This window comes from Oppia nitens, unplaced genomic scaffold (genome assembly GCF_028296485.1).
Source record: "Oppia nitens isolate AA-2021 unplaced genomic scaffold, nextdenovo-longstitch-racon4-pilon3 scaffold4_pilon_pilon_pilon, whole genome shotgun sequence".
NCBI lineage: Eukaryota > Metazoa > Arthropoda > Arachnida > Sarcoptiformes > Oppiidae > Oppia > Oppia nitens.
The window spans coordinates 5,999,239-6,011,890 of NW_026533232.1; the positions used below are offsets into that span (position 1 = coordinate 5,999,239).

Consider the following 12,652-nt stretch of genomic DNA (forward strand, 5'->3'; position numbering starts at 1 on the left):
GTCTCTCAATAAAACATATTATTTTTCATTAAATTATTAATACTATTAAAGTGAGTGAAAAATCAATAACAAGTCGACACTGTTTTTATAATTCAATGAAAAAAATTTTGCGTTTAATTTAAATGTTTTGTAAAACATTTAATATATTTAATGAAAGGCAGTGTTTGTCACTAAACTGATAGTAAGTTAAAGCCATTTACACTCAAGTGATACCCATTTGTGACAAATATTTGGCAAAATTATTGTCCAATTGTTGTCCAATTGAAACCACGACTCGATGTCTATCTCTCACCAAATACTTGATGGCCACTCAAGTGATGTCAATTGGGTTGACTTCACGGGCACTAAGCTATTGGTCAGTGCCAGCAATGACAAGACAGTACGTCTTTGGGAAGCTGATGACAGCGGAGTTTTCAGACAAACATCACTATCACCACTGATGGGTCATAACTATGGTGTCAATTGTGTCCGTTTTTCTCCATTCAGTACAATCATCGCCAGTGGCTCTACTGATGGCAACATTATCTTATGGAACACTCATGTATGACATACCGACCCAATCCTTGACCACATCTATACTATCAGAGTTGAGATAACACTTATTAACTGAATTTTATAGACCGGCGAACAAGTGGTCAAATTAAAGCACGAAAGTGGAGGCGCTGTCAGAGTCTGTAGTTTCAGTCCTTCATCATCAATGTTGGCCTCGGGTGGAGACGACGAGAGTCTTGTTATTTGGGATATAAGTACCCGATCTATGATCAGGTGATACTATTATACAGTATATTATTATACAAAGTTTGTATTGCAAACCATTTGTTAAATAACTATTTCTTTTGTTAAGGTCTTTGTCAGATCACGAGGCAATGATAACTGCGTGTGCTTTTAGTCCCGATAGCTGTTACTTAGTGTCCGGATCGTCGGCCGGTGACCTTAAGCTATGGGACTCTAAGTATGGACACGCAAAGTGTCTTTTTACTCTTCAAGAGGCTCACGATTTAGGTGTTTTAGGCTGTGATTTCAGCTCACAATATGAAGTTAATGGTAAGTATTAGGATTATAATGAATACATTACTTCTGTATTACAATAATAGTATAATAAATTGTTAGTATCTGAGGGTCCACTTCAAAGTTTTTATTTATTTGCCTCGTGTGGTAACGACGATTTGGTTAAACTATGGCACGTAAGGGGTGGACTCAAGTCGACTATAACTTTGTCTCATTCCTTGAAAGGACACAATGGAAATGTCAATTGTTGTCGTTTCTCAACTGACGGATCTCTCTTAGCCTCAGCGTATGTATTGAAACGATTGTTAATAAACAATATTTGATTTATTAGTTGTATATCAGTGCTGGTGATAAATTGGTAATTATTTGGGACCCACAAAATGGCACTCTTCTCCACAAACTTGAAGGTCATACCAGATATGTTACTTGTTGTGTATTTTCTTCAGACAATCATTATTTAGCCACCGGTTCTAACGATAAATTTGTTATTATCTGGAATGTGTCGAACATGAAGGACAGGGATGTAGTCTTTATGAAAAACGGTTCATCAAACGAGTCATCGGCAATGATTGCTTCGGGAAGTAATATAGTCTCTGAATGGAAGATCAATGATGTGATCAATTGGTTAGAAAGACTTGATTTGGGCAAACATAGTCAAGTCTTCAGAGATAACTCAATTGATGGCATCGAATTGGTTCACTTGACAAATGATAGCCTTTTAACAGAACTTAAAATTGGTATTAAATTTAATTTTTAGATATTTTTAATTTATTTTAGTAATTGTGACTAAATTTATTTTCATTGCAGATTCATTGGGTCATAGAAATAAAATATTGCGAGGAATACAGGCACTGAAGAACCCATTGTGGCAACACATCAATGATGATAATGAAGATAACAGTGCACTACCTAATGAACTTTGTTGTCCTATAACTCATGATATTATGAAAGAGCCTGTCGTTGCCGGAGGTATTAGTGTTTAATTATAAACATTATTAAAATTAATTTTATTATTAGATGGCTATACTTATGAAAAGGAGGCAATTATTCAATGGATAAACAATGGCAACTCTACGAGTCCAATGACTAATGAAGTGATGATCAATGAATTACTTCTACCAAATCTCAATTTAAAAACATTGATTCAAAAATACTTATCAAAATAATTGTTATCTCAAAATTATACTGTGATATATTACTCAAGTCATGAAATTTGTCCAAAATATTATAATACAGTATTTATAAGTATTTAGAGTATATTATTTTATTTTAATGTATTTATTATTATTTATTTTTGCATATATTTTTATATTGTTTGTTTAATATAATACCGTTACTTTTTAAACAGATTAATTCACAATAATTATTACAGTATTTTTGCACTAATAAAAGTGTTATCAATAGACAACCGTTTAAATTTTATAGGAATTTATTTGCTGAGACTATTTGACTTGAATATTAGGACAATTGGGAAGTCATGCAAACAATTGTTTTCAAAATAGTTATATTTGTTTATAATGGATACTAAAATACTTTATAACTTTTTCAATAATTTGATTGAAAACTTTGGTGACTGTTTAAAACATTTATGAGTAATTGTTTATATATTTTTAAAACAAGATATCATATGAAAAGACACGATTGATTGGTTTGTTTAAAATTTGGCACTTCTTTAAAGAATTTGTTCAAAACAACAGGTATTGAAAATAATGGACATTAGATCCCAAACAAATTATTGATAAATTATAAAAATATTGTATTTATCTATACATTACTCTATAATATATTTTTTTTATAAAAAAGTATCTCAATATATACTGTAATTAATAAAATAATTTTATTGATTACTCAAAATTAAACAATATACTAAATTAATATAAATTTTAAACTATTAGTATAATAATTATATAACATATTTAAAACGAAACAATAGCATGTTTAATATATTAATTAACTAGATAATTTTTATATTAAAAATCAGTCTACTCTATTGGCTAAATAAATAGCAATTGGAAATATTATTGATTATATAGCTGTAGATAAGTTTTAATCATAATGTATTATATACTCAAGTGTGGCTATTTTGTATAACTGACCACAATAAATATGATCTAGAACATTTTATTGTATTAAGATTATTGAAATTATAATTAATATGATATAATTTTCAAATACAATAAATATATGTATTATTAATAAGTTGTTTGTAATTTAAGTTAAATTGGTTTTGAAATCTATATTCAATTGAATAACAGATTATCGTTAATAAAGTTAATGATATTGTCATACAATTGTTAATGAGAGACATCTATTGATGTATTCATTGATAATATCATTGCATTGCATGAGATGTACTGTACTTTAAATGCCATTCAAATGCAATGATGTTTTCAATACCATATGATTGATATGTTTATGCATTGAATGACTGATCGATGAAATGCATTGTTTTGACAGATATTGAAGTCATTTAATTGAATCCAATAGTCTTTGATTGAATTTTGCAGTCATTGACACCATTGATGTCAAATGTCGGACAACAGTATAACTCGGGCTGAGTTGATCTCCATTTTCATTAGAGCCGGCATTTTAGGTATTTGTTCATATTTTGCGGTCAAATGGATGGTTAATACATTAGATCCGACCAGAAAACAGAAACGTGAGGCACAACTAAGGGTAAGACAATTGTATTGATTTGTTATATTTGGCCAAAATAGTGATCAAATGACTAACAATTGTTAATTAAAGGCCGAAAGGCTATTATCGCGATTGGGTGTCAAAGACTTGAAGACACAACTTAATGAGTATGAACTGTCAATTGCCGCTCAATTAGTTGATCCACAGAGTATTGACGTGACGTGGAATGACATCGCAGGTCTTGAAGATGTAATCGATGACATTAAAGCTACTGTTATTTTGCCTATTCGTACGCCAGAGTTGTTTGTTCGGTCAGAACTACATCAGCCACCAAAAGGAGTGTTACTTCACGGACCACCCGGTTGTGGAAAAACAATGATAGCAAAGGCCACGGCAAAGGAGGCGGGCGCCCGATTCATCAATTTAGAGGTACCGGCGCTTACAGACAAGTGGTACGGAGAGTCGCAAAAACTTGCGGCCGCAGTCTTCACACTTGCTCTTAAACTTCAGCCCTGTATTATATTTATCGATGAAATCGATTCATTCTTGAGGAGCCGCGAGACTCATGACCACGAGGCCACTGCAATGATGAAGGCACAGTTCATGATCTTATGGGACGGACTCATCTCCGCTAAACACTGTCAGGTGATTGTTATGGGAGCCACTAATCGACCACAAGATGTGGATAAAGCAATACTTCGTCGAATGCCTGCTATGTTTCAAATTCAGTTACCAAACAAAGAAAAAAGAAGAGCTATCATTGATTTAGTACTTGAAAGGGAAGATCTCAATGAAAATGTCGATTTAGTGACTATTGCCGATATCACTGAAGGATTTTCTGGTAGTGATTTAAAAGAGATGTGCAGAAGTTCAGCGATGTTCAGAGTCAAAGAGTTTTCAACTCAACTTCTCAATAATGGAAGTGCCGGTGATTGTGATGAAAGAGAAGAGTTTACATCACCGGATGTCATATCAAGTTTAAGACCAATGAATATGAATGACTTTTTGTCTGCCATTCAGAAGATGAAAGAAAGCAAAGTTTCGTTACTTACGGGTCATTCAATGATAGGACTCGACTAAATTGAATGTATTTTTATTTTACAATTAGTTTATATTTTACCCATTAATTATTGTATATCCAGTATAAACCTATAGTCACAAAATTATATGTAAAAAAGTTTAGATATGTAGAAACAATTATTTATCATATATTTTCTATTATAATTTGTTAATTATCTATAAATACAACCATAATTGCATAGAAACATCAATTTCACTGAATTTTAATATCTAGTATTGAAGATAAATGCATGACATTATTGACACAGTTTTTTCAATTATAAGGCATAACTTCTCATATAATAAAAATAGACTTTATATACCAATTCCTAAACAATACTTTTCAATATTGTTTTAAAATTATATTACCGGTAAATATTCATACTATTATATAATTAGCTATTGGATTAAATATTTAATTATAAATTATTTTAGTTTATTATTATTTAAATTAACTAAATAAATAATTTACTTTATAACTGATAATTTACTTAATTTATTAATTTTGACAAATGTTAGAAATAATATACATTTAAAATGAGTTTATTATATAAATATATAATAAATTGCTATAAAATTTGTAAATAAATTTTAATTTTGTTAATAAATATTAGACAAACAATGGGTATTGACATCAATGGTAAGTAATGTCTTAATCACTCATTAATTCCACTCTTTATGTTCACAACCTTCGGGTGGTTTGACATCGACTTTAGATTTGCTGACTTCTGACCAATTGGTCGACAGAACTGTTCCGTCGCTCTCTTGAAAGCTCTTATTCATTGCTCGTCTCACTTCTTCACTGCCATTTGCATAGATCTGTTTGAAGAGTTCATCAACACTTCCCTCACCTTTTTTGTTCTCCTCTTCTTCTTCAGCCTCAATATCTTTGACAATTTGATCCCAATTTTTGGGTCCTTTCTTCTTGTCGGTTGTATTGTTCACTTGAGTAGTGTTTGTAGACATGTCTTCAGTATATAATTGATATTAAACTTAATTGTTGTGATAATTGTTGTGACAATTGATTTGTTTATTATTTTACAAAATATTCAACAAATTTCTATTAATATATAATATATAATAATTTTATTGACAATCAATAATGTCATCAAAATATTTAATATTTGTTTTGTTTTCAATACAGAGTTAATGAATATGTTATGTAAGGGATCTGTAATTGTTATACAGTTTATATGCTTTTAGTTTAAAAATATTATTAATTTCTACATTTAGTACAGTATTTGTCAATAATTATTATATAAATAAATAAATTTTTATAATAAATATTTAGATAATTTATTTTATTTTGTTATTTTATTAACTATTAATAACTTCATTTGATTGTAAAAAATATTATAATTAATACAGTATTTGACAATTAATTTGAAAATGTTTGCAATGATAGCGACATCTATAGTGAAATGTATTGATAAATAAAAATCCATTTTAATTGTGAAATGAATTTGTTTTGATATATTAGTCAATAAATAAATAGTGTTTTTGAAAACATTTTATTAATTTTTTATGAATTATGCGTTAATTTGAATATTTTTTTAATAAATAATTTAATAATTATTAATTTAATCGACAATTTGATTGTCATAAAAGTAATGTACAAAATAGATATCAATTAATTAGTGACAATTGGCTCACAAATAAACATTTGACGGCATAATCGGCTTAACTGAGACCACAGTAGGTATTAGAGGTCAAAGACATCGCCAGATAAGAGATGACAGTCGAGCACAACATCTCTCAAGACATGCCATCAGCGATGGCTGACTTGATATCATTGATTGAGAATGAGATCCCCGAAGGCCGACAAAACCTGATTGACTCGCATTCAAATCTGGACAAAGTTGCCGACTATTGCGAGACCAACTACTTTCAGGTCTTTATTATTATAATCATTAAATTTATTATATTTTTGTTAATTTAATTAATTTTTGTTAATATTTATAGTCGGATAACAAGAGGTCGGCATTGGAAGAGACTAAGAACTATACGACTCAATCATTAGCTTCGGTGGCCTATCAGGTGAACACATTGGCCTACAATTTGCTTCATATGTTGGACTTACAAACGGCACAGTTGGCAGAAATGGAGTCCCAAATCAATCATATTTCACAAACGGTTGACATTCATAAAGAGAAAGTCGCCCGAAGAGAGATCGGTATATTGACCAGCAATAAGAGCACTGTTAGACAACACAAGATATTAGTTCCGGCAAATCCCGAGCGACCGATAAAATATATAAGAAAACCAATTGATTATTCAGTATTGGATGACATTGGACACGGAGTTAAGATAGCGTCGCAAAATGCACCGCGAAGTAAGTCATATACGTTGAAGAATGGATCGGGAACTTTAATGATGAGTAGCGGACCCGCGCCCACCACTAAACCACCGACACCTCCGCAGACCATTAGAAACGTAGGAAGTCTGTCCCGAGGAAATAAAGAATACCGAACTCCTGCGCCACCCATTGCACCCCCACAGGTCCCCAGCAATTATGCGCCTAACTATCCATTGGGTCACCCGAAGGCTATTGAAAATAATAGACGCGGTTCAGGATATTCTACATTACCATTGGGTTTGGGACATCAAAGTGGTGTTATTCAACAACACAATCTTATGCAACAAATGAGTGGTCAAAATCACTCACATTATAGCCAATCAACTCAGGGGTCACAACAAGGCCAACCAATAGGTATGGTGCACCCCATTACCCATCCGACATATAATCAACATAATAATAATAATACGGCAAACTTTGTAGTCCCGCCTTCTCCAACACCACCGCCTCCTCCACCACCACTACATGAGATACCAATGCTATCTCCTATTAGTGATTCTTTGCCAGACCCGCCACCAATGCATTTACAACACAACCAACACAACGATCACTATGAGAGGCACTCCAATGGTACAGTATATGACTATATTATTTAATTACCGCTATATATGAAAATAAATTTATAATAAATGTATGTATTTATTGATAGCTTCGCCACCATTACCACCTCCACCATCCATAGATGATAATCATCATATGAATGTTTATAATATGGAACACATTCCTCAAACTATGAACGGCTATAGAGAACGACACAATCAAGAGCCGGATTGGGTGCCAAATAATTATTTAGAAAAAGGTGTGTTTTTTATAAATTATAAAATAAAAAATATGATATCTAATGATTGTTTATCTTTGAATGTATTTAGTGGTTGCAATATATGATTATAACGCCGACAAAGACGATGAACTGTCATTCCAAGAGAATTCAGTCATTTATGTGATTCGTAAGAACGATGACGGATGGTATGAGGGAGTCATGGATGGCATCACTGGTCTATTTCCCGGCAATTATGTCGAGCCATGCATTTGAAACATCCAATTATAGGCAATACAACTACACTATTATAAGATGCCATTTAATAGATGATTTTGTTTTCAACTTTCTATGATTTCAATATACACTTAATTTTATGATTTAATTATTATTTTTATTATTCTAAATTATTAAATTAAATTTTATTATTAATTTATTATTGATTTAAATCCAAATATGTTAATCTTTAATTTTTATTGTTTAAATTTAATTATATTTTTAAAAATGATATTCTATGTAAAAATAATTTTTCTGTATATTCAATAGTAATGATAATAATACTGTAATAATAAAATGCCAAACCTTAATTTTTATTTATATTATATTAATGATAATATTTTTAAAAGCTAGAGTAACAAAATTTAAATTAATAAGTTCAATGATATATTTATATAGTATATTTGTTTATTAAATCTACAGTTATAATCATTGATACTGTATTACTATTATTTAATATTATGCAGTATATTATGAAGTTAGCTGTAATTAAGAGACAAAACTACAATATTAATGTTTTGTTACATTACCAGCATATCATTAATACCTTAATTATCATTATTTAATTGATTTTACTATTGATTAATTGCAATTATTATTGATACTTAAGAATAAAATGCTATATATTGATAGTATTTATTTTTTTATAGCCATACCTTAGTCATTAAGTTTTGAATAAATAATAAATAAATGTGAATCAAATTTGATATAATATATAATTTTTTAGAAGTTGTTGTATAAGTAATACCTGTAGATATTATTGATATTTTACTTAAATAAAAATTTAATGTATACTACAGTAATTAACTTATATAATAAATTTTAAAGTAATTTGTCTGGATAACTATAAAAACAATTACTTATATAAATTTAATGTTTGCTATTTTCTTATCTATATAATTATAATATATATGGATTTTTATACTATTGCTATTGTATTTCATTATTAATTTTAAAAATATAATTTTTTGTTATATACATAAGTGATAAATAAATTACATCATAAGTACTGAAAATTCTACAATAATAATCAAATATTACAAATTACACAATTTATGCATAAATAAAAACAGTTTTTTAATAAAATTAATTAAAAATATTTCATTTTAATTTTTTTTTAAATATATCTAAACTTAGAACGAAAATATTCCTTTCCTTTTCTCATATTCCAAAAGTTCCATATTTTCCATACTCTCTGGTAATTCCCAGAGAATCTATTTCCTTGTGTTACCACCTATTGAATCATAAAACAACTAATTTTATTATTATATGATTTCAATAACAAATGTTTTATTAAACTGTATTTTGAGTAAACAAAATATATTGTTTTATTAAATACTAAATTAATTGAATTCAAATTTATTTTTATATATTTCAATGAAATTTTATGCAAAAAAATAAGTTTTGTTATTATTTATTGTAGAAATACAAAATATATTATCCTGTCTAACGGACTAGGGAGGGAAAATATAATATTTTCTCTATTTTCAGGAAAATTGGAGGGATTTTATTAGGGAACTTCCCTCATTTGGAAAGTTGACTGAACTCTAATTATATATAAATTTATATATATTTTTGTTTACATTATACTAATTATACTTTATATAATATCTACAGATAAAAGTATTTGCTTTAAGGCATAAATCTTTGATACCGTAATGAATATTTTTATTACAAACTTTTAGTTAATCTTTATTGACAAACAAGTTTCATATTAATACATCGCAATCGCAGTTCAATAGATTATTAGTATTTATAATTTAATTATGTGTTTATAATTACAATTATAAACATAAATATTAGTAAATTATAAGTCTTTTTATAATAGTATTCAATACATTCACAATGTTTAACACATAATTGAATTATAAAGTTAAATTGAGAAAATATAGATATCCTATGACATAGTTGGATATCTTTATTTTTTCAATTTATAAAATTTTAACAAATATTTATTTATAATTATGACTTATAAATGAGTCTAAATAATCCTAGGTCCTTTCAGCATTATTAAAGTCAATTGCAAACTTGCAATATTATTCTCAATAAATTTTTAAAAAAATTCGGACATTATTCGTTAAAACAAATATCAAATCTTATAATTAAAATTGGTATTAAAATTAATTATATGTTTATATAACAAATATGATTACAAATAAGACAAATTGCAAACTAATATTATGCAGATTATAAATATGTAATTTTAATCAATTTAAATACTTTAATACTTGTTTTGATATAAAAATATTTTTTGTTTTGTGTTTTAATATTTTGAAATCTAAAATGTGTTTTGAGGCAAAATTTGCACTTTTATTAAACTGTAGTATTAATACATAAATATATATTATATAACATACTGTATATTGTAGCAAATATTTAATGATTTTTTATATAAAAATGTTTTTTTTAACTAAAAGAGAAGATTAAATAGAAGTTTTGGTATTTTGTCACTAATCTTATGAAATAATTATCTCATTTAGTTATCTTATAACTACAGTAATTAATAAAACATAATATTTGCAACAATTTAAATGTTTAATAGTATTGGATTTTACTGTTTCTTTATAGTTAATATCGTATGAGTTAGTGATCGTAAACATAAATAATTAAAACATTTATTTGTCATAAATTAAATGACAGTCTTTTAGTGACCAAATAACTTTTAAAGTCATACAAAGTAATCATTAGTCAAACAGCTACTAAATAAATGAAAAATATCACAAAAAAGTAATAATACTTTTTATTAGTTGTCTATAAAAGCATTGCATTTTTAGTATAATTTTCTATATACTCATGTGATAAAACCTGAGATGCATTCAATAATTGAGTGAGTGTGTGTGTATGTGTGTGTATGTGTGTGTATGTGTGTGTATGTGTGTGTATGTGTGTGTATGTGTGTGTATGTGTGTGTATGTGTGTGTATGTGTGTGTATGTGTGTGTATGTGTGTGTATGTGTGTGTATGTGTGTGTATGTGTGTGTATGTGTGTGTATGTGTGTGTATGTGTGTGTATGTGTGTGTATGTGTGTGTATGTGTGTGTATGTGTGTGTATGTGTGTGTATGTGTGTGTATGTGTGTGTATGTGTGTGTATGTGTGTATGTGTGTATCTTTTATGTAATATTTAGTAATATTTAAGGTATTGGTTGACAAATAACAATACAACAGAACAATCATTGATCTGACAATGTTTTGCAGTTTATTTGTTAACTATTGTACATTCAATTGGTTAGCATTGCATTACATGAGGTGTAGTACTATTGTATTTCATTTGCCATCCATGACTCAGTTAGGCATCATTTTAGACATACGATTGTACTGTATATACCCTAAGAGCGAATGACTAACAAATAGTTTATATGACTATAAGTAAAGTCATCTAAACTGTTGTGAGGAGTGGAGTGTATTGTTAGCTGAAGATGAAGAAGAAAATAAAAATAAATGAAAGAAAGAGTCGAAAGAGTGGATTCCCTTAAGTCTTCAATTCAAGTATATTATGGCAAACCTTTGAACAGACAGACTATTGGGATGGCATTTGTCTAGTATTTTGCCCCCAAAAACAACTAATCTTATTGAATGTAACACCAAAAACAAGCCTTCAATATACTGTATAATAAATGCAAATTATATATATCATTGAATTCAATGATACACACAGTGATGTACATAAATTTCATCACATTAACTATCATATTAACGAACATATCTTTTAATTTATATATATATATTTATATACATCACATATTTCGTGATTTCAACACAATATCTAATATTATAAGCAAACGTATCATTTGATACCATTTACTTTAATGATGTTATATATCTTTATATCGTTAACGTAATCCCTCACATATATCTTAAATTATTTGAAAGTACTTTCTATTATCCCAATGAATTGCTAAATATTTTTATAGACATTTAAACTAAAAATTAATCTAATATTTTTCCCGAAATATCGGTAATAGTTAAATAACTAATGAATCACATGATTACTTAATATACTGTAAATAAAATGCTAATGTGGTAATGGCAAATAACAAATCAATTATTTATATAGAAATATAATATAAATATATTGTATAACATTTATTTAGCACAAAATAAGAAAATAACATATATATTAAGACAGATAATTATTTTTTAAAAATATTTATTTTAATATGATATTATTTCATTTTTAAATATAAAAGTATAAAAATGAAATCATAAATATTAAATAAAAATATTTTTGTTGCAAAGTAAGTGCAAATTTCTGATGTTTACACACTATTTTTTATCATTAAATGTACAATACAGTACTGTACTCTACAATATATACAGTATTGTACTATTATATAAAGTAATATACCTTAATATTATGTATTATTTAAGAAAATGCACATTTTGTGATAACATATAGCATTTGATGGTCAACTATAGTGCTATAATATTGTGTTGCAAAATATCGATTATTATATAAATAAAATATAATATGTCTTTTCCTGACAAATAATAAACTAATGTTTGATTGACTTTTTACTTGGAAATCCTGTTTTTAATAATATCTATATAATCAGAGTT

General features: G+C 27.9%; 4 protein-coding genes across 5 annotated transcripts; 3 read left to right on the top strand and 1 right to left on the bottom strand.

Annotated features, from left to right (window-relative positions):
• On the top strand, positions 1-2,174 carry LOC128960319 (WD repeat, SAM and U-box domain-containing protein 1-like). Its single transcript, XM_054306391.1, has 7 exons — positions 1-541; positions 620-765; positions 845-1,044; positions 1,111-1,294; positions 1,351-1,745; positions 1,816-1,977; positions 2,026-2,174. Exons 1-7 carry the CDS (start codon positions 278-280, stop codon positions 2,172-2,174), a joined length of 1,500 nt encoding a protein of 499 aa, XP_054162366.1. The 5' UTR covers positions 1-277.
• Positions 2,175-3,339: 1,165 nt separating this feature from the next.
• On the top strand, positions 3,340-5,102 carry LOC128959528 (outer mitochondrial transmembrane helix translocase-like). Its single transcript, XM_054305503.1, has 2 exons — positions 3,340-3,684; positions 3,757-5,102. Exons 1-2 carry the CDS (start codon positions 3,538-3,540, stop codon positions 4,723-4,725), a joined length of 1,116 nt encoding a protein of 371 aa, XP_054161478.1. The 5' UTR covers positions 3,340-3,537; the 3' UTR covers positions 4,726-5,102.
• Positions 5,103-5,307: 205 nt separating this feature from the next.
• Positions 5,308-5,763, bottom strand: LOC128959910 (protein SGT1 homolog). The gene has a single exon (XM_054305945.1). The coding sequence runs from the start codon at positions 5,668-5,670 to the stop codon at positions 5,368-5,370; it is 303 nt and encodes a 100-aa protein (XP_054161920.1). The 5' UTR covers positions 5,671-5,763; the 3' UTR covers positions 5,308-5,367.
• A 412-nt stretch (positions 5,764-6,175) lies between these two features.
• LOC128959472 (abl interactor 2-like) lies at positions 6,176-8,201 on the top strand. Of its 2 annotated transcripts, XM_054305430.1 has the most exons (5): positions 6,176-6,595; positions 6,667-7,414; positions 7,484-7,630; positions 7,710-7,859; positions 7,930-8,201. In XM_054305430.1, the coding sequence occupies exons 1-5, from the start codon at positions 6,437-6,439 to the stop codon at positions 8,091-8,093; spliced, it is 1,368 nt and encodes a 455-aa protein (XP_054161405.1). In that variant the 5' UTR covers positions 6,176-6,436; the 3' UTR covers positions 8,094-8,201. The 2 variants fall into 2 exon arrangements, with proteins under 2 accessions (XP_054161405.1, XP_054161404.1); XM_054305429.1 differs by having other exon boundaries at positions 6,667-7,630.
• The last annotated feature ends 4,451 nt before the right edge of the window (positions 8,202-12,652 follow it).